Source organism: Ochotona princeps, chromosome 6 (genome assembly GCF_030435755.1).
Source record: "Ochotona princeps isolate mOchPri1 chromosome 6, mOchPri1.hap1, whole genome shotgun sequence".
NCBI classification, from domain to species: domain Eukaryota; kingdom Metazoa; phylum Chordata; class Mammalia; order Lagomorpha; family Ochotonidae; genus Ochotona; species Ochotona princeps.
Genome location: NC_080837.1, coordinates 71358555 through 71380662, shown reverse-complemented (window position 1 = coordinate 71380662; position 22108 = coordinate 71358555). Strand labels below are relative to the sequence as shown.

At 40.5% G+C, this 22108-nt stretch overlaps 1 protein-coding gene across 1 annotated transcript in view; it reads left to right on the top strand.

Moving 5' to 3' along the window:
* Nucleotides 1-22108, top strand: part of WDHD1 (WD repeat and HMG-box DNA binding protein 1) — a 57598-nt gene that overhangs the window by 4816 nt on the left and 30674 nt on the right. The window contains exons 3-13 of the mRNA XM_058666472.1: nucleotides 2443-2594; nucleotides 3933-4044; nucleotides 4168-4218; nucleotides 5005-5100; nucleotides 5958-6050; nucleotides 6824-6930; nucleotides 7478-7619; nucleotides 11225-11432; nucleotides 14369-14550; nucleotides 15675-15859; nucleotides 19312-19553. Of these exons, the coding sequence (XP_058522455.1) occupies nucleotides 2443-2594; nucleotides 3933-4044; nucleotides 4168-4218; nucleotides 5005-5100; nucleotides 5958-6050; nucleotides 6824-6930; nucleotides 7478-7619; nucleotides 11225-11432; nucleotides 14369-14550; nucleotides 15675-15859; nucleotides 19312-19553 (1570 nt within the window). The remainder of the gene's footprint in view (nucleotides 1-2442; nucleotides 2595-3932; nucleotides 4045-4167; nucleotides 4219-5004; nucleotides 5101-5957; nucleotides 6051-6823; nucleotides 6931-7477; nucleotides 7620-11224; nucleotides 11433-14368; nucleotides 14551-15674; nucleotides 15860-19311; nucleotides 19554-22108) is intronic.

Below are 22108 nucleotides of genomic sequence, written 5' to 3'. Positions count from 1 at the left end.
AGGGAGCTGGTGTGGCAGTGGAGCTGGGACTTGTGCCAGTGCTCGGATGTGGGATGCTGGCATTAGAAGAAGTGGCTTAATATGTTGCAGTGCAACACCAGCCCACAATATTGCCACTTTAAAGTCTTATTACAAATTAAGGAAAAAAAATTGGGCCTGGCGTGATAGTATAGTGGTTTAAGTCCTCGCCTTGCACACACTGAGATCCCATATGGACGCCAATTCTAGTCCTGGCGGCCCCGCTTCCCATCAGCTCCCTGCTTGTGGCCTGGGAAAGCAGTTGAGGACGGCCCAAAGCCTTGGGACCCTGCAGCCGCTTGGGAGACCTGGAAGAAGTTCCTGGCTTTGGATTGGCTCAGCTCCAGCCAAATCATCGGACAGAAGATCTTCCTCTCTGTCTCTCCTCCTCTCTTTATATCTGCGTTTCCAATAAAAAGAAATAAGTAAATCTTAAAAAAGAAAAACAAAATAAAGAAAATAAAATTATTTATGAGCGAGGCGGTAGAACTCCCATTCATAGATTCACTCTCCAAATGCTTGCAATAGCCAGATGGTCCATGCTGGACCAGACCAAAGCCAGCAGCTGGGAAAATCTTTCTCTCTGTGAATCTGCCTTTCCAATAAAAATAAATAGATATATGTATTTTAAAAAGCATGAAGTTTGTGTTCATTGTCAACTTCAAGGTGAATTTCTTGCAGCCAGTGGCTGAGAAGGAAATAGGAATTTCAGCTTCAACTTGAAGCAGCTCCTCACATCTAAGGGACCATGATACTATTCAGAAAGATTTGTTTTTTTATTTTTTTTGAAAGATTTTTTTATTTTATTAGAAAGGGAGATGTACAGAGAGGAGGAGAGACAGAGAGGAAGATCTTCCATCTGATGGTTCACTCCCCAAGCGGCCGCAATGGCTGGAGCTGAGCCAATCCGAAGCCAGGAGCCAGGGGCTCTTCCAGGTCTCCCACACAGGTACAGGGTCCCAAGGCTTTGGGCCATCCTCTACTGCTTTCCCAGGCCACAAGCAGGAAGCTAATGGGAAGCGGGGCTGCCGGGATTAGAATCGGGACCGATATGGGATCCCGGCATGTTCAAGGCGAAGACCTTAACCACTATGCTATAGTGCCAGGCCCTCCGTGAACTTTTTGAAGCCTGCTTGCATGTGAAGAAGAAAAATTTGTGGCAGTTTGCTAATGCTGGTATTGCAAACCACCACCACTACTACTAGTACGGTTAACTGTTTCACAGGTCAAAAGGCAAGAAATCAGAGACCAAGGTTAGCAGCGGAGTTGGCTGTTGTCAAGGCTCCAGGGAAAGTCGGTTCCACACTGTCTTCTAGGTTGTGGCAATCCTCTCCGCCACTTTGCTGATGCACATCCCGCTATGTGCCATGGGATCTGTATTTAGACTGTGGTCTCCAAAAAGCCCTACAATGATTTTATTGTGAGAAGGTAGAACAGTGCTATGGTGATTACTGTGGCCTGCCTTCTGATGTTCTCTTTCCTCACTGAGACCACAACTAAGTGCAGAGTTCTATTGCATCTCCATTTTTATGATACCTATAATACTGTTCAAATATGTCTACATATTTTGTAAAGATTTGATAATTTTTTATTGGAAATTGCAGATCAGATTTACAAAGAGGAGAGATAGGAAGATCTTCTGTCCACTGGTTCACTCTCCATGTGAACACAATGGCCAGAGGTTAGCCAATCTGAAGTCGGGAGCTTCTTCCAGGTCTGTCACGTGGTTGCAGCGTCTTAAAGCTTTTGGGCCACTCTGCTGGATTCCCAGGTCATAAAGCGGAGAACTGGATGGAAAGTGGAGTGGCCAGGACATGAACCGACACCTGTAGTACTTGCAGGCAGAGTATTAACCAGTTGAGTCATTGCGCTGCCCCTAGAATGAAGGGGTTTGTTTGTTTATTTGTTTTTGTTCTTGTTTTTTAAGCAGATTTTTTCTGTGAGGGTGTATTTTAGGAAACTTGCACAATGATTTTTTTTTTTGAAAGATTTGTTTTATTTTTATTGGAAAGTCAGATATACAGAGAGGAGAGACAGAGAGGAATATCTTTCATCCGATGATTCACTCCCCAAGTGAACACAACGGCCGGTGCTGCGCCCATCCAAAGCCAGGATCCAGGAACTTCTTCCTGGTCTCCCACACGAGTGCAGGGTCCCAAGGCTTTGGGCCGTCCTCCACTGCTTTCCCAGGCCACAAGCAGGGAGCTGGATGGGAAGTGGAGCTGCCGGGACCAGAACTGGTGCCCATATGGGATCCTGGCGCATTCAGGGCGAGGACTTTAGACACTAGGCCATGCCGCCCGGCCCTGATTTTTTTTTCTTAACTTGATGTACATTTATAATTTTTTTCTTTTTATATGATTTTTAACTATGGAAAAGTTGTTATTGATTTGACTTTGTTGGTGTTCTTTCTTTTTCTTTTAGAATGGGAAATTGGTCACTGCAGTTTCTAATAATACTATTCAAGTCCATACATTTCCAGAAGGAGTTCCAGATGGTATACTGACTCGTTTCACTACGAATGCAAACCATGTGGTCTTTAATGCAGATGGTTCCAAAATTGCAGCTGGGTCTAGGTAAGACTTTTTGATATCAAATAAAAGGAAATAGTGTTTAATGCAATAAGGTTTATCCGTTTGTTTTGATAGTATTTTTAGAATGCTTGTTACCTCATTTTTCTAGGGCTGGGGTTACTTCATTTTTGTATTCATGTTTAGTAAAGGTCTTTTTTTGTTTTTCTGGATATATTTGAAAGGCAGAGAGATAGGATTGTTCCATCGTAGATGTCCGCAATAGCCAGGTTTGGGTTGGTCCAAAGCAGGAGCCTTGAGCTCAATTTGCGTCTAATCCATGGGTGCCAGGGAATCAGCTACATGAGCTGTCATTTGCTGTCTCTCAGGGCACACATTGGCAGGAAGCTGGGAACTCTACCCAGGTACTCTGAGAGGGATGTCACATCCAGATAGTGTCTTTTTTTTTTTTTTTAAGACATACTTTTTTTTGTGTTTTTTTTTTTCTATGATTTATGTTGTATTGGAAAGCCAGATATACAGAGAGGAGGAAACAGAGAGAGGAAGATCTTTCTGATGATTTACTCCCAAAGCAGATGCAGTGGCCAGAGCTGAGCTGATCCGAAGCCAGAAGCCAGGAGCCAGGAGCTTCTTCCAGGTCTCCCACATAGGTGCAGGGTCCCAAGGCTTTGTGCCATCCTCAACTGCTTTCCCAGGCCACAAGCAGGGAGCTGGATGGGAAATAGGGCCACTGGAATTAGATAGACACCCATATGGGATTCTAGTGCATTCAAGGCGAGGACTTCAGCTGCTAGGTCACCATGCCAAGCCCCAGATAGAGTCTTACCCTCTGCCCTAAACGCCCACCTGTAGTGAAGGTTTTTGAGCATAAGTTTGTGCTGCCTTACTATTTGAAATGTATTATTTTCCACACTATGCATTTGATAAATTTGGAAAAAGACTGGGGAAATGTGATGGCCTGATGTAATTTCTTAAAGTTATATTAGGCAAAACCTGGACTACAACAATTCAGGTTTTATACAGTTTTCCTTAGTGGTTGTCATAGGAAAAAAATGTAATTGGTTGAATTGTTGGGAGAGAAAGGCTTATTACTCTAAAAAATAGTTGCAGCTTAGATTAAATCAGCAAATAATAGAAGCTTAGCGTGTAACTAAAAATGCCATTTAGGGTGTGTTTATGTTTTAAAATGATGAAAATCTTGACTTCACAATTTTTATAGAGCCAAAGCTAAAGATAACTCATTAAATTTGGCTGCCAAAATTTACAAGTTGCTGTAAAGAAACTGTAGTATTTACTATTGATCTTGAACTATTTGGGGTGCAACTTTTGCTAGAGGTGTATGTATTCTCACTTATTCATGGGCATCGCTCTCATTATTCACAGTGACTTCCTAGTTAAAATTGTGGACGTGATGGATAGCAGCCAACAGAAAACATTTCGAGGACATGAGGCTCCTGTTTTAAGTCTCTCTTTTGATCCTAATGACGTCTTTCTGGTAATTTATGTGTTTTTAAATGTATTAAAAATTCTATGAGAGTTAATGGAAATGTCACTGAGGTGGTAAAAAGCTGTTAAATTGGTTGAACCAGCTTTCTTATGTTACTGTTACTTCCTGCAGGCATCATCCAGTTGTGATGGCTCTGTCAGAGTGTGGCAAATTTCAGATCAGGTAAGTTCATCAATAAAGTCAGCACTGTTTGCTCATTTCCATGCTATACTGAGTGTTACATTTTATCTTGGATCAAATTAGTACTTTTTTTCTTTAATTTTTATTATAAAATGTCACAGTAATCATTCTAATATAAATTGTTTTGTAACCAATCACAAAAGAAGCAATAGATTTTTCATTTTATTTTTAAGCTTTATAACTCAAGCAGTATGATTCAGTCATGAGAAATCTACAAGATAACTAGATGTGTGTTTGGTCTTGTAGTAGAATCAAGTATGGGCACTGTGCTTGGAAAGTCACATATATAACCTACTATAAGGTTGAGGGTTTAAAGGAGGTAGAAAGAACATGCTCCCTGGATCGGCAGAGGGAACAGAGAGAACTCAGCTGTTTAGAGATAATGTGGCTGACAAAGAATTCTCTCTCACGGTTATAGCTTAGTTCTTTCTTCTACACTGAACTGTATTGAAGAACTGACTTTGCCACCATAACATGGTATATAGCTTTTCAAGTTTTACATGTTTGTGTAGATGCATCAGTATAAAGTGTATATATATTTATCCAATGAGTATATTGCATGTTCTATACAGGAAATATTCTTATTTATTATCGCAATCTTCCACTTTTGTTCCTCTGAATGACTGCAAGCAATTTAGGTAAATCAGGTGTCATTACAACTAAATTAAAGTGCATTAAGTGGCTTTTTTATGAATGACATACCAATTTGAAGAAACTACCACTTAAATTACTGAGTTCTGCAATTTTTTTTTTCATTTTTAAAACCAGACATGTGCTGTAAGTTGGCCACTGCTACTAAAATGCAATGATGTGATACATGCAAAATCGATCTGCAGACTTGCTTGGCAGCCAAAAAGTGGGGAGGTAAGTGACTTAAATTTTCCAGTCTTTGCTATGGGGAGGTCTTTAACCTAACAGTTCAGATACTGGCTTAGGCATTTATGTCATAAACCTACTGGAGTGCTTAGTTCAGGGCGTTCCTCTAGCTCCTGACTGTGGTTTGCTGCTGAAGTATACCATGGGAGGTAGCAGTCCTGGCTTAAGTAGCTTGCTTCCTGTCACAACGTGGGGGCCTATATTGGGTTTTTGGCTCATGCTTTAGGCCTGATTCATTCCCAGCTGTTGAAGACATTTGTAGAGTGAACCAACAGATGAGAGCTAGTTAAAAATAATAGTATCTGCAGGCTGGTGTGGTAGCATTGCCTCCACCTGCAGTGCCAATGTTCCATACAGGCACCGGTCCGTGTCCTGGCTGCTGCACTGGTGCTCCAACTCCCTGCTTGTGGCCTAGGAAACCAGCTGAATATAGTCCAGGTTCCTGGGCTCCTGCACCCACATGGGAACCCCGGAAGACGTTCCTAGCTCCCAGCTTTGGCTGTAGCAGTCATTTGGGAAATGAATCAGCAGGTGCATGATGTCTCTGTTTCTCCCTCTGTAATTCTGACTTTCAAGTAAAGTAAAAAAATCGTGATAATGATAATAGGAACTATAAATTTCCCCCATTTTTCTTTCTTTTTGATGCAAACAGTAAACTGTTGTTACCCATAGTTTTGCTTCTTAAAATTCTCTCATTTTCTGTGTTGTGATAGTTGCCAATTAAAGTATCAATTTGCTTTTGTATTTTGTACATTTACCTAGATAAATTTTTTTTTTTTTTTGCCATTTTTCCTCTTTAAATTGAATTTAACATAGACTTTGGTTTACATTATCTCCTCTAATAGTTACTGGCAGTTCCTGTGGAAAAATCTGTTAAACTATACAGAAGAGAAACTTGGAGTAATCCTTTTGAGCTGTCAGATAATTTCATCTCTCAGGTAGGTTTTATAGGTGACTGTTTCAGTATGCTGTAGGGAGTGTTCACTGTGTGCTGGATGTAAGTTGCAGTTCAGTGTTTTTGGAAAGGCAGTACTTCCACACTACTGTGCACATTCCATCTTCTGTCCCTTCTGTCTTTCTTCATTTGACCTATAATTGGACACTAGATAGGTCTTTGCTAGGTCCTCTGTGATTCCTTTGTGAGATTTGATAAACAAATCTTAATTTACAAGAAGCCACATTTAACTAGCATAGTGTTAGAATAAGTTATTCTGCACTTATCAGCACCTGGCCTTTATTGTTAAGTGAATTTCAAGAAAACTGGTGAACCTAGGCTCTTGAATTTTGGAGCAAGAAAAGTTATTGATCTGTTTTTTTTTTCTTTCATACACTCATATGTACATATTTTGCAGTAAAAGAAACAATCCCAACAGTTTACCTGTGGCTTGCTAAGGTTCTGTTTGCTAGTTTTCTTTTCTTGGCAGTGAGTGCAGAGTGAATTCCTTGTATATTCTCTAGGAGAGTTTAACATTGTCTAAATTGTGTTTTTAATGTTGTGCTAGAATGTTTTTCTCATGGTAACCAAAGTAGAACTAAAGAAAAGATAGTTGAATTTTATTGAAAAATTTGAAAATAAGCAAATTTTGTCATTTGTCTCAAATATAATTAGAATATTATATAATAAGGATTTGAAGTTTTGATTTTGGCAATAAAATGAATATTTGGTTTCAAATTCTATTAAATTGTTGTTTAACAGTGTTTCTCTTTATAGACCCTCAATGTGGTTACCTGGTCTCCCTGTGGGCAATACTTAGCTGCAGGCAGTATTAATGGCTTAATTGTAGTTTGGAATGTGGAAACCAAAGACTGTGTGGAAAGGTATGATTGAGTGTTCTTTTTATCTCTTTGCTCATTCCTGTGAGTGTTTTTTGGTTTGTTTATTTATTTATTATTGGAAAATCATATGTACAGAGAGGAGGAGACACAGAGAGGAAGATCTTTTGTCTGCTGATTCACTCCTCAAGTGGCTGCAGTGGCTGGAACTGAGCTGATCCAGAGCCAGGAACTTCTCCTGGATCTCCTACATGAGTGCAGGGTCCCAAGGCTTTGGGCCGTCCTGACTGCTTTCCCAGGCCACAAGTAGGGAGCTGGATGGGAAGCGGGGGTGCCAGGCTTATATCTGGTGTCCATATGGGATCCGGGCGCATGCAAGGCAAGGACTTAAGCCACTATGCTACTGTGCCTGACCTTCTGTTGGTTTTTTTTTTCTAATTAGGAAATAGTTCAAGTTTTTAAGTGTTAAGATAGGATACACAGTTATAGGTATTCAGAAGTCATTTAACCTTCTCTTGCTAAAATTGACTTAAAGAAATATACACTTTATTTTTCCTTGACATTATTTTGAAAACCTGCTTCTAATTTTTAGGGTGAAGCATGAGAAAGGATATGCAATTTGTGGCCTGGCTTGGCATCCTACTTGTGGTCGAATATCCTATACTGATGCCGAGGGAAATCTCGGGCTCCTCGAGAATGTTTGTGACACCAGTGGGAAGGCACCAGTCAGTAAGGTAACAAGTAATGTGGTCGAATTTTTTTTTTACTATATTTATTTTATTTTTTTTATGGCATTTACATAGTTGAGAAGGATGTATACTCATGTGGACCACTAACGAGGATGGGGAGTCTACGGCCGTACCACCATGAACGTGTCCGATCTCTTCTAACGAGGATAGGGAAGGTTGGGGAATGGGGGAAAGTGGATGAGACAATTATTTTCAATTTTTTTTTTCTTTCTGTATCTGGGGGTGGAGGGGAGGGAAGAGGAGAGGGCCACTGCTACAACCTAACCACATGGGTACCTGGAGATGGGAGACTGCCACTTGTCATCCCAGGATCCCCCTTGTGGAGCATGTTCCTTTGGTACTGCCTAAGTGGTTTTGATAATTGAGATGGTATTGATTTCGTTGTTCCAAGATTCCAAGGTTCATTGGTTGGTATAGTCTACCCTAGAGTCTCCACTTGTTCTGATACTGCTGTCAAAACTTGGCTGAAAGATCTGTCCAGTTTGTCCTGCTGTCCATGGTATTTGATGTCCTCCGCAGGCCCCAGTGAGCTGTTGTATCTCCCATGAGCACCTGGGCATGCTGGCCACTACACAAAAGTGGAATATTTTCTTCAAAGATTAGGATGACATCACGTGCTACCTTATTTTCTTGTAAAATGACAGTTCATGTTACTATTGGATATTTAATAGTAAATCTGTAGTAAAGATAACTGCTTAAACTTGTTCAACCTAATGTTTCCCAAATGCATTTTACTAAGATTTCTGCCGTCCCTTCTTAAAGTGCCCCCTGCCCCCCGATAATGTTTGTTCAAAGACTATGCTATGTGAATGCTACTTTAATATGCTGGTGTTTTGTTGATTGTTAGGCAAATGTCTTATAGCTAAAACTTTTAAAGTTTGACCTATAAGCTTTTTCTACTCCAAGATAGCTTTAGCTTTCAAAGCTGCCTATTTACTTCCTCTGCTTGGTCATGCACCTTACTGAACTGTTTCAATGCACTACCTTGTTTTAAACCTCCTACCTTGGTTTACTGTTTAGCTTACATGGCATATGTACCTATTTCAAGTCTTAGTTTAGGTTTTCAGAGAATTGCTGACTTAAGGTAAGGATTTGTTCTGCTCTTCCTGAAACTATTAAAACGACACCAAAGGAATTTTTTAAAATTTGGAAGATTATAGAACAGAGTTGAAGTAGTGACAGTAATTACATTGTAGTGGGTAGAAAATGAAAGTATGATAGGAAACTGCCTTCTCAAAAATTTGAGTTCTGACACTTCATGGGTGAGGTTGAGGTGCAGTTTCAGGTGCCTGACTATCTTCCCAAAGATACAGGTTTCCATGGCACTAGATGCTGCAGGGCTGACAGGAAGATAGCTGTAATGAGCAAGTGCCTTCTTTGAGTCTTGATGCAGTAGATGCACTTAGGCAGCTGCCTTGTGTGTCCTCACGGACATTCAGGCAAGGTGTTGGAGATGTGTTCTCTAGAAAAGGTAAAACAGAGAATGTTTGTGTGTTAGTGTTCAGCACTTGAAATGCTGGGTACAGTGGAGTGGTACTGGTAAGAGATGAATAGGGAATTCTGTGCTGAAAACACAGGTTCAGATTAATAGAGGGTCCAATTAGAATGTAGCTACTTGAGAATTGAAATTCCCAGCTTGCTAGTACTTGATGCCCAGAACATTTTCAGCCAGCCTTAGACTTTTCTCGACAGTTTCTTTGAGGAATGTACCCAAGAGAAAAGACCTGACGAGAGGGAAGTTTTTTAAAGAAAGGAAAGAAGAAAGTTGTGAGAGAAAGGAAAAGTGATTATTATATATTCCATTTGTGAAATGGATGAGATGAATTACATAAAAGTAACTAGCACAATACTGTAGTGTGTTATTGGCTGTTATTTTTTGTCCAGTCATAAATAACACAAGATTATAACAAATTAAATAACTATGCTGATTGAACCAAGATGGGAGGCTTGGTATAGACAGTGTACACTTACCTGGGGGTGTGATGCCTGTAAAAAAAACCTCCAACGTGGTTAAACAGAGCTGTTAAGTAGAATGAATGAAATTGAAAAGTAGTACAAATATGGAAGAAGCAGCTAGAGCTGAAAAGATTTACTTTGCAAAGAAATAATTTGACAGCTCTGCTGAGGACTATTTGCATTTTCCAAGTGAACCATTTAAAATTGTTCAGCACATATATATGCGTGAGTAACACTGATACAAGGTAAGTCAAGAAAAAGTAATTCAGTTAAAAGGTTACCTCGTGTGAAATCTTCAGACTTCTCTATCCTAAATTGACCACTTTCCTTTTTTTTATGACATTTATTTTTGTTGGAAAGGACAGTTTATGGAGAGGAGATACATAAATAAAGATCTCCCTTCCACTGGCTCACTCCCCAAGTGGCTACAATGGCCGGAGCTGAGCTGATCTGAAGCCAGGAGCCAGGAGCTTCCTCTAGGTCACCCACACGGGTTCTTGTTCCCAAGGACTTGGGCCATCTTTGACTAATTTGCCAGAGAGAAATGAGACAGAGTGGTCTACTGTTTGTTGGTTTAGTCTCCAAAATCTGTAACGGCCATAGGTGAGATGATTCAAAGCTGGGAGTTTCTCTGCCTCCCATGGGTATAGGGTCCCAAGCACTGGTCCATCCAATACTACTTTCCCAGGCTGTCAGCACAGAGCTGGAAGGGAAATGGAGCAGCTGGGACATGAACCAGGGCCCATAGGAAATGCCAGTGCTTGTAGGAGGATGTTTGGTAGGCTGTTCCACTACTCAGGCCTGACCACTTTTCCTTTTTGCTTTTACCATTTATTTTTCTGCTACAATACCTACTAATGTGTTATGGCCGTCACCACAGACAAAGCTCTTGTTTTTCAATAAGGGAATTACAAAGCAACTTTTGGTGATTGCACACATGGGCTCTTAGTACTAAATGAGGAATGACAAAGAATCCTCTTGTGATTACTTATGAATTATTCCAATTGTGTGTTTAAATACACAAATTCAAAAATTTTATCAAACATAATTTTCTAGAATACAATCATGTTTCCTGCCATTTAAAAAATTTGTGACATTGCCCTTTTTAATCTATTGATGTTCGTGTTAGAATTTATATCAAGGGCCTGGGCATTTAATATAGGACTAAATATCTATCTATTTGAAAGTCAGACATACAGCGAGGAGCAGAGAGAGAGAGAAAGATCTTCTTTGTGGCCCCACGTGGCCACAATGGCTGAAATTGTACCATCCCAAAGCCAGGAGCCAGGAGCTTCTCAAGGTCTCCCACGTGGGTGCAGGGTCCCAAGGCCTTGGGCCATCCTCTACTGCTTCCCCGGGCCACAAGCAGGGAGCTGAATGGGTAGCGGTATTCCTGGGACACGAACCGTCACCCATATGGGATCTCAGTGCTTGCAAGGCGAGGACTTTAGCCACTCGGCTACCACACTGGCCCCAGGACTAGATCTTAATATAGAAATACAAATACAGACTTCATAAATGTATATACTAATTGTTCCTGGCAGACTTGGTAGGTATACATTTTAATATTGCTTTGAATATTTGAATTTTTCAAAATAGCTTATTAATGTCTGTTTTATGTTAATTTATTCAAGGTATCTAATAGAGTGGAAAAGGATTACGATGACCTCTTCGATGGAGACGACTCGAGTATCGCTGGTGATTTCCTCAGTGACAATGCGGTCGAGGTCCCTTTTTCAAAGAGGACTGTAAACAATGATGAGGATGCTGATGACTTCTTGCTGACTTCAGGGCGTCTTCGACAGCGAAGCCACGTCTTGGAAGATGATGACAACTCAGTTGGTAGGAATGTCATAGTCTACCCTGTTGATCATTTTTTTCTTTTTTTATTAAATATGTTATTTAAACTATTTTTTAAATGCCTAAAATATTGTAAAAATACAGTTTCTGCTTTAGCAAGCTGGAAAAAGCAATTAAATTCCAAACAGGCAAAAAAGAAGGAAGTAATGAAGGACAGAATTCATTGAAATTAACAGCAGAAAAGCTATAGAAAAAGTGAAAAAGATGTTATCACCATAGAGCTCATAGACTGATACTACCTTTTACAGTAGGCAGTGACCACATGAGGGCATTGAGCACCTGAAATGTGGCTGTTCCAAAGAGAAATGCATCGTTAAGTATCAAATGCAACCAGATTTTGAAGACTGGATAAAATGAGAGTGTAAGATATGCTTTTACCTTTTCTATGTTGAGTATATGTTGAAATGCTAGTATTTTTAATGCAGTGTCTTAGATTATTCATTTTAATGTATCGATACAAGAAAATTTAAAATTACGTATGGAATTGGTATTTCTATAAAAGCACTCTATTGATATCAAAGAGATAACAGGAGAATATTGTGAACAACTTTTCCCCATAAATATGCCGACTTTGATAGACAAACTCTTTGAAAGGCACAAACTACCAGTTTAACTCCAGAAGAAATAGGTTTCTCAGTATTATTGTATTTATTAAAGAAATAAAAATGATGATTTAAAACCTCTAAAGTGCAAATTGTAACAATTTAAATGATAAAACAGCACATTTGAATATAATCAAATAGATTACCAGTGTGAAATGGCAAATTGGGCTGTATGCATTAAAATAAAACTCATAAGATTTGTGGAGCAGTGGTTCCCAAATAAAACATACTGGATTTATAGAACAGTGATTCCCGAATATTTTGGTCTCAGGATGCCTTTACACGTTAAAAATTTTTTGAGGACTCCTAAGAATAATCTTTTAGCAACTTATTATGCATTGTTATTTATCATATTAGAAGTTAAAACTCATCTGCTTCTGGATTAAGTTCTTTTTTTTTAAAGATTTATTTATTTATTTAAGATTTATTTATTTTTTAAAATATCAGATATACAGAGAGGAGGAGAGACAGAGAGGAAGATCTTCTGTCTGATGATTTACTCCCCAAGTGAGCCACAACAGCCGGTGCTGTGCCATTCTGAAGCCAGGAGCCAGGAGCTTCTTCCAGGTCTTCGAAGCGGGTGCAGGGTCCCAAGGCTTTGGGCCATCCTTGGCTGCTCTCCCAGGACACAAGCAGGGAGCTGGATGGGAAGTGGAGCAGCCAGGATTAGAACCGGCGCTCATATGAGATCCCGGCACATTCAAGGCGAGGACCTTAACCATTATGCTATCATGCCGGGCCCAAGATTTTTTAATTGTTATTGGAAAGTCAGATTTGCAGAAAGGAGAGACAGAGAAAGATTTTCCATCCACCTGTTCACTGTCTAAGTGGGTACAATGGCCGGAGCTGAAGAGATTGAAGCCAGGAGCCCGGAACTTCCTCCAGGTCTCCCACACGGGTGCAGGGTCCAAGGCTTTGGGTCATCTTTTGCTGCTTTGCCAGGCCACAGGCAGGAAGCTGGAAGAGAAGTGGAGCTGGAGTGAACCAGCAGATAAAAGTTCTTTGTTTTCTCCCCTTCTTTCCATAAATCTGACTTTCCAATTAAAAAAAAAAAAAATCTTTAGAAACAGGATTACTTAGTATAAAATGGTTAGAAATTTTCTGAGTTTTTTCATAGTATGTGTTTTCCATGAACTTTTTAGGATCCCTTATATGTATGGACTTCAAAACTTTTTGCACCAAGTTACTTTTAATTCTATTTTCCGTGATATGTTAGAAGTATACATCTCCAAGTGTTGTTTTTATTTGAAGAATGCGGAGAAAATTGACTTATACAAATTTGACTTTCTTCAAAAAGTTCAGGGGAAAATCTTGTTGTGAAAGAACTGCATGGATTTTGAAATTTCTTGTACAAAATGAACTTGTAAAAACATCTGTTTCTACTAATTTTTTGAATCTGTTTTTTCACCAATTTTTAAAATCTAGTTTGGAAAATGAGTGTGCTAAAAACCTGTCCAGTTAATCGTGGATATTCATTGATGCTGTGCCAAAATTCAGCAGACGATATTATTTCAAGATTGCTTGCCGTGTGTATTCTGAAAATTTTGATGAACTCTTTCAACTCCTCAACATTAAAATCTGATGGTCTAAGTGAGACTTCCAGTGGATTTGTTTTTGCTGTGTTTGATTTTGCTACATATGCGATACTAATTTGGAGATGTTTCCAAACCTATGTAATATTGACAAATTTCATTATCCAGTATAAATTATTAGTAGTATCACCAATATTTTTGTAAGTTTTTAAATTTTAGTAAGTTGTCAAGTTCGTGGTGGTCAATTCAAATGTTTAATATTCCCTTGAAAATTCAAATTTAATCAGCGACAGCAAATTGTGTCAGCTACTTTTCTTATCCAATGGGTTTACTTTATTCGCATGAAAATGTTTGCCAGATAACCAAGTCTATGTTCTGTAAGAGGCATTTGTTTTTCAAGTAAAAGAGGTGTTTTTGAAAAAAATTGGTTCAACTTTTAATTTGCAACTGGAGAACTAAACAAGTTGTTTATTTTTGTAAAGGTGACTATTCTATTTTATGCATTCCTCTTTAACATGAAGAACTTTTCTAGAAAATTAAATAACAAAGATTTAAAGAAAATTAGTATTTTCAGTATAAGCAAATGATGGTTAACAGCGAATGACTTCAGCAGTTTTACTGCCATTGTTGTATCAGCTCTGTCTCTTTTAACAACATACATTGAAAAAGGCAAATAGCATGCTGCTATTTTTAAGTACAAATAGGAAGAAGATTTTAGATTCCACAAAGCTTTCCCCCAGGTCATTAGCATTTATGATTCTCTTTATTATCCTTTGTATTATAGATCTAACAATGCTGAAAACTGGTCTGCTCAAAGAGGAGGCAGGTGATGAACCGGCTGGCAGCTTTCATAATCAGCCTGTGGTCTCATCTCAGCAGCCGCTTTATGAAGGGCCCATGCCCACTCCCCGGCAGAAGCCCTTCCAGTCAGCTTCTACCCCTGTGCATCTCACACACAGATTCATGGTAAGCCTTGGATTGACACGTTTAGTTTGTTTTTAAGATTTATTAATTTTTATTTGAAAGGCACAGCTACAGAGAGAAAGAGAAAAAAAGATCTTCCATCTGCTGGTTTATTCCTCAAATGGCCACAATGGTTAGAGCTGGGGCAGACGGAAGCCAGGAGCCAAGATCTTCCTGGTGTCCAGTTGCAAGGGCCCACACGTTGGAGCCATCTTCCATCGCTTTTTCAGACATATTAGCAAGGAATGGAATCAGAAATGGAGCAGGTGGGACTTGAACTTTTACCCGTATGGGATGTTGGCACTATAGGGGCAGCTTAACCCACTACTCCACAGCACAGGCGCCAATATGCTTCTGAGTGGATTTTGAATATACTTTTTTTTTAAGATTTATTTTTATTGGAAAGCTGGATATACAGAGAGGAGGAGAGACAGAGAGGAAGATATTCCGTCCGATGATTCACTCCCCAAGTGGCCGCAATGGCTGGAGCTGAGCCAATCCGAAGCCAGGAGCCAGGAGCTTCTTCCAGGTCTCCCAAGCGGGTGCAGGGTCCCAAAGCATTGGGCCGTCCTCTACTGCTTTCCCAGGCCACAGGCAGGGAGCTGGATGGGAAGCAGGGCCACCGGGATTGGAACCGGCACCCATATGGGATCCCGGTGCATTCAAGGCGAGGACTTTAACTGCTACACTATCATGCCGGGTCCTGAATGTACTTGTTTAGCTTTTTACCTTAAGGTTGAGAGCTTAAAAACTTCAGTATTTCTGCTTACTTGTTGTGTGAGATTTTCTAGTATAAGGGCTTTCTTTGCTTGTTTACTTTTGAAAGATACAGGCCTTGCAGGACTTTTTATGTAATTATCAAGGGTAATATTTCAGAAAATAAGACTTTTTATTGCCATCAGTTGTGTTAATAGTTCCTAGTTTTTTGTTAGTGTCAATTTTTTGTGAATTAGTCTTTGTTTTGATATTACTGCTACTTGAGGCTATTTAGTTATAGGAGATATGGTAGCTTTCATAACCAAAACTTGATATAGACTGAATTATTCATGAATTTTTGCAAATTTAGTGTATTGATTTTAGGGTCTTTGGTTCTTTGGAGGCTTGTATTTGATCTTGTGTATTTGTAGGTGTGGAACTCCATTGGAATTATTCGCTGTTATAATGATGAAGAAGATAATGCCATAGATGTGGAATTCCATGATACTTCCATACACCATGCAACACACTTGTCAAACACTCTGAATTATACACTAGCAGATCTTTCCCACGAAGCTATTTTGTTGGCCTGTGAAAGCACTGATGAACTACCAAGGTAAATTGCAGACTATTGGAAATAATTTGGCACTCTCTGAAATTTTTTTTTTTATTAATTACATTGCATTATGTGACACAGTTTTATAGGTACTGGGATTCCCCCCACCCCTCCCCAGACCCTCCTCCCATGGTGGGTTCCTCCACCTTGTTGCATTACCACAGTTCAAGTTCACATGAGATTCTTTCATTGCAAGCATATACCAAGCATAGAGTCCTAGCAAGGTAAATTGAAGACTATTGGGAATAATTTGGCACTCTTAAACTGCTAGAAATAACTTGGAATTAAAGGTAAAAGTTAACAAAACAAAATTACTTCTTTTTTTTTTTTTTTTTAAGATTTATTCATTTTATTACAGCCAGATATACACAGAGGAGGAAAGACAGAGAGGAAGATCTTCCGTCCGATGATTCACTCCCCAAGTGAGCCGCAACGGGCCGGTGCGCGCCGATCCGAAGCCAGGAACCTGGAACCTCTTCCAGGTCTCCCACGCGGGTGCAGGGTCCCAATGCATTGGGGCGTCCTCGACTGCCCTCCCGGGCCACAAGCAGGGAGCTGGATGGGAAGTGGAGCTGCCGGGATTAGAACCGGCGCCCATATGGGATCCCAGGGCGTTCAAGGCGAGGACTTTAGCCGCTAGGCCACGCCACCGGGCCCCAAAATTACTTCTTTTGCGGTTTGAAATTTCGTAACGGCAGGTTTGGTATGAACACCAGCACACTCATAATACTTGAGAAAAGATGCCTGTTTTGATGTAATTATCCTCTTAATGCAATTTCCAACTTTATCTCAAAATACGTGACATAGTTTCTAATGCAAGGCAGATGGAACTTTTGTTTTATATTGTCAATGTGTATTATTGTTACGAGAGGAATACACATTCATGGATAGGGCTGTAGATGGGCAGCATGGAATTATTAGAAAATGAAAATTTCTCACAATTTCTAGAATCAGGGGTTACTACTATTAACAATCTGTGTATTTTTCTAGATTATTCTCTGTATAAAATCTACTTGTTTAAATTAAAGCTTAAGGACCAGCATTGTGATGCGGAGGATTAAGCTGCTGTTTGCCGTGCTGGTCTCCAATGTCAGAGTCCTGGCCTGCTGGAGTGCACCCTCGGATGCAGTGGGGGATGGCCTGAGTGCTTGGGCTCTGCTACCCCTCTGGGTTCTAGGGTTCGAGGAGTTCTAGGCTTCTGCCTTCAGCCTGAAAGGTATCAGAGGAGTAGACCAGCAGGTGGAAAATTTCTGTCTCTGAAAGGCTTAATTGTAAAGGTGACTGTACTCCTGGAAATCTGGAATCTACAAAGAGACACCTGCGTCCTATTATGAGCAAAGCTCTTTTTTCCTGAAAGACCAGAAGGCAGGCAGGAGACAGGGATAACCTTGGAGTTTTTGGATTTTCGGGAAAGACAGCTTCCTTTGAGGCATTTTTATTACTGTCTGCATTGAAGTGATATGATCAGGACCCCCAAGCCTATCGTTGTAAATTCCTATCACATGCTTTCAGTTTTGTGTCAGTATTAGCCCCTAATCATGTACTTGCTCACTGTCACGTAGCTTTTGATTCTCTTACTACAAAAACCCCATGATTATTTCGTTCAGGGCACTTCTTGCTTAGGGCAAGAGGTTGACCCTTGGACTAGATATTAAAATCATCTCACCTTGGAGTCTCGCTCGGGTTCATTGAACCCCAGTACTGTCCCAACTCTGTCATTCCTTCTCTCTCATTTCCATCTTCTCGTCCTTTCACTGTTACCTCCGTCTTCTAGGTAAATGAATGTATGTATTGAAAAAATTTTTAAAATACCTTATTGAAGTATCATTTATATGCTGTAAAATACACTCATTTTAGATGTATATTTTTACGCCTTGACAAACGTGGATGTATCCAGGTAGCTACTCTCATAATCAAAATACAGATTTTTTTTTTTAAAGATTTATTCATTTTATTACAGCCAGATATACACAGAGGAGGAGAGACAGAGAGGAAGATCTTCTGTCCGATGATTCACTCCCCAAGTGAGCTGCAACGGGCCGATGCGCGCCGATCCGATGCTGGGAACCTGGAACCTCTTCCAGGTCTCCCACGTGGGTGCAGGGTCCCAAAGCATTGGGCCGTCCTCGACTGCTTTCCCAGGCCACAAGCAGAGAGCTGGATGGGAAGTGGAGCTGTCGGGATTAGAACCGGCGCCCATATGGGATTCCGGGGCTTTCAAGCCGAGAACCTCAGCCCCTAGGCCATGCCGCTGGGCCCAGAATCTGCATTTTTAACAAGAGCCTCAGGGCCTGGCATAGCCTAGTGGCTAAAATCCTCCCTTGCTTGCACCAGGATCCCGTGTGGGCACTGGTTATAATCCTGCCAGCTCCCTGCTTGTGGCCTGGGAAGACAGTTGAGGATGGCCCATTGCCTTGGATTCCTGCACCCACGTGGCAGACCCCGAGGAAGCTCCAGGTTCCTTGCTTCAGATTGGCTCAGCTCCAACTGTTGCGATCACTTGGGGAGTGAATCGTCGGACAAAAGATCTTCCTCTCTGTCTCCTGTTTGTATATCTGCCTTTCCAAAAATATAAATAAACCTAAAAAAAAAAAGACCCTGAGGTGATTTAGTGTATATTTTAGTCATAATAGAACATTCTAACATCTTAATTCATCTCCTAATTTATACATTATAAAAATCAATTCAGTACTCCATTCTTTATTGAATTAAATCAATGTATAAATTGATGTTCACTCCCAGTACCTTTTACTTTGGAATATTTTGTATAATTAGAACATTTATTTGCATGTACAATTTTGGTTTTGGATATGCTGTGTTTTAAATGACACATTAAATTTACTGATTAGAAAATCATTACTGCCTGTTGACTTGCGGTATGTACATTCTGAAGCTTAGAATTGTGTTTAATAATAACATACATGCATGTACAACGAAAAAAAGGTGGAAAACATCTTTTTTAAGCCATGATGGTAATATGTGTAGTATTTTTTTGTTTTGTTTTTTCATATTAACATTTTAAAAGGTTTACGTATTTATTTGAAAGACATAGTGACAGAGAATAGGAAAGATAAAGATCTTTGCTGATACACATTGTACCCAGATGGCTACAATGGCTGGGGCCAGGCCAAGTCGAAGCTGGGAGCAGAGATTTCTTCCAGGTCTCCCAAATGGGGCACAGGCTGCCCTAAACACTTGGAGCATCTTCCACTGTTTTCTGAGGCACATTAAAGAAATCTGAATTAGAAGTGCAGTAGTTGGGACTCGAACTGGCATCCATAAGGAATGCTGGCATTGCAGGTGGTAGCTTTACCCATTTTTTTGGTACTAGTTGTGCATAATAGAATAATAAGCTGCTTGGTATGTCATTAGATATGATGATCATATATGTGTATAAAAATGTCACATGTGAAAGCTTGATTTTTTTTTTTCTATCTGATTTTAATTTTTAGCAAGCTTCACTGTCTGCACTTTAGTTCTTGGGATTCAAGCAAAGAGTGGATAGTGGACATGCCTCAGAATGAGGACATTGAAGCCATATGTCTCGGTCAGGGGTGGGTGGCCGCTGCCACGAGTGCCTTGCTCCTTCGTTTGTTCACTATTGGTGGCGTTCAGAAAGAGATCTTCAGCCTTCCTGGGCCAGTGGTGTCAATGGCAGGACACGGAGAACAGCTTTTCATTGTTTACCACAGAGGTAAAATTTTTTCCCAGTCATAACCTGAAGTAAAAGTAATATAACTTGAACCTTTTTTTTTAAAAAAATCATTTGTATAGTATTTATAACTGTATGATATTTGAGTGTAGTTTTGTTATATTTACCAACACAATGAAAATGAAAGCATTTTACTTATAGCAGAAGTATGTTGAGAATAGGTAGAATTTGGTTGATTAGTTCCATATCTAAATCTTATCTCTTGGTAAGCAAAGAGTTTTCAGGGTTTTCGTACTTCCAAAATAAACCAACTTCTAGGGAAGAGGGACCAAACCAACAGTGAAAAAACTGAAAAAGCTGCTCTCCAATTTTCCTCCTCTGCCTTCAGTCCCAACGACTGTGCTGAGACTGGCTGTATCACAGTTGCTGTTGGGCTCTTGATGCTGTTTTTGATGATTCTGTCAGAAACACTTCTCTTGGATTCTGAAACAGCAGCCTGCTGATTTTTTTCTCTTCCAGGCAGTTCCTGTCTGCCTCTTGCTGATCTGACTGGGGCATGGCCTCACTGTCATCTGCCAAGGCTCGGGGCCTTCAGTCTTTAGGCTGCCTAGCCACAGTGAGAAATAGCTGTTTCTTTACTCCTCTCTGCCTGTCTGCAAATGTGACTGAATTCAGTTTCCTGAACACCATCTATTCTTTATTTCATCGTTCTTTAATGCTAATTGCAACTCTAAATTGATCTGCATGGTTCGTATGTTAAACCACAAACTACTCTGCAGAATTTTATCAAGGCTCGTAGCTTGCAGAAACCTCTGTGCCTGTGACTTCTAGTTGGTATCATTGGGCCTGACTGCTTCTGTGGCTCTAGGCTCATATAGGTCCAGAAGTTTCTCTGAGAGCTCTGAAAAACGTATCAGTCTTCACTTGACCGTTCCATGACTGCTCCCCTTCCACTGCAGTGTTCTCTTCCCTCATGGCTGCATGACTGATTCCAGCTTGCAGTTGCTAGCTCAGTGTAAATTTTACATTTTCAAGGAAAGGAACTTGGCCTGCAAGTGCAGAGGCCCACACAGTACCTGTTTCAGAGTCTCAGCTCTGTGCCTGATTTTTTCTTTCTGCCGATGGAGATCCTGAGTAGCAACAGGTGATGGCTTGAGTAGGTGAGTCCTTGCCACCGACCCGGGAGACCCGAATTAAGCTTCTGGCTCCTGATCTGTCCTTGAGTCTAGTCTGAGCCATTTGTAGATGAAATAACTGGATGGGAGCTTTCTATAGATCTCTCAAGAAATAGTTAAAAATTAAAAAAAAAGATTTTATTTATTTTTAATGCAGATATACAGAGAGGAGGAGAGACAGAGGGGAACATCTTATGTCCGATATTTCACTCCTCAATTGGCCGCGATTGCTGGAGCTGGGCCTATCTGAAGCCAGGAACGCGAAACCTCTTCTGGGTCTCCCATGAGTGCAGGGTCCCAAGGCTTTGGGCCATACTCAACTGCTTTTCCAGGCCACAAGCAGGGAGCCAGATGGGAAGCAGGGCTGCCAGGATTAGAACTGGCACCCGTATGGGATCCTGGCTAGGACTTTAGCTGCTAGGCTATCGCGCCAGGCCCAGAAATAATAAAAAATTAAAGATAAAAAATAAAAGCTTTAAAAAAATTTTCTCAGAGAATGTACCTCTGACTATCCAATTAAAGTTTACTGCTTGATGTGCTTTCTGTATCATATTAAAATTTTTTTAAATGTTTATTTTCATCTTTTTTTTTTTTTTAGATTTATTTATTTTATTACAAAGTCAGATATACAGAGAGGAGGAGAGACAGAGAGGAAGATCTTCCATCTGATGATTCACTCCCCAAGTGAGCCACAACGGGCCGGTGCGCGCCAATCCAAAGCCGGGAACCTGGAACCTCTTCTGGGTCTCCTACGTGGGTGCAGGGTCCCAAAGCTTTGGGCCGTCCTCGACTGCCTTCCCAGACCACAAGCAGGGAGCTGGATGGGAAGTAGAGCTGCCGGGATTAGAACCGGCACCCATATGGGATTCCGGGGCGTTCAAGGCAAGGACTATAGCCGCTAGGCCATGCTGCCGGGCCCTATTTTCATCTTTTTCAAAGGTGGAGTAACAGAAAGAAATCTGTTGGATTACTCCCCAAATACCTGCCACAGCAAGGCCTGGGCCAGGCCAAATCAGAGAGCCAGGAACTCCATCTCGGTCTCCCTTGTGGACCAAACACAGGAGCCTTCAAGTGAGCAAGCCCTCCAGGGTTGGCCCAATACGGGCTTCCCAAGGAGTGCCTTGACACGCTGTGCCATAGTGCCTGATCATAGTTAATATTTTATTGCATTCTTTTGTTTTTGAATTTCTTTGTCTTGTCCTGAAATTGAATGTATACTGTGCCTCGGCTTAGCTCCAGTGCCTAGCACAGAGTAAACTCTTTGTGAATATTTCCTGAATGAATGAATGATCATTTATAACCACTTAATAATTTTTTGAATAGCCTGTATAAATTTTTAGCTTGTTTCTTCTTTTTAAGATTTATCTATTTTTACTGGAAAGGTGGTTTTACAGAGAAGAAGGTCTTTTATCTGCTGGCTCA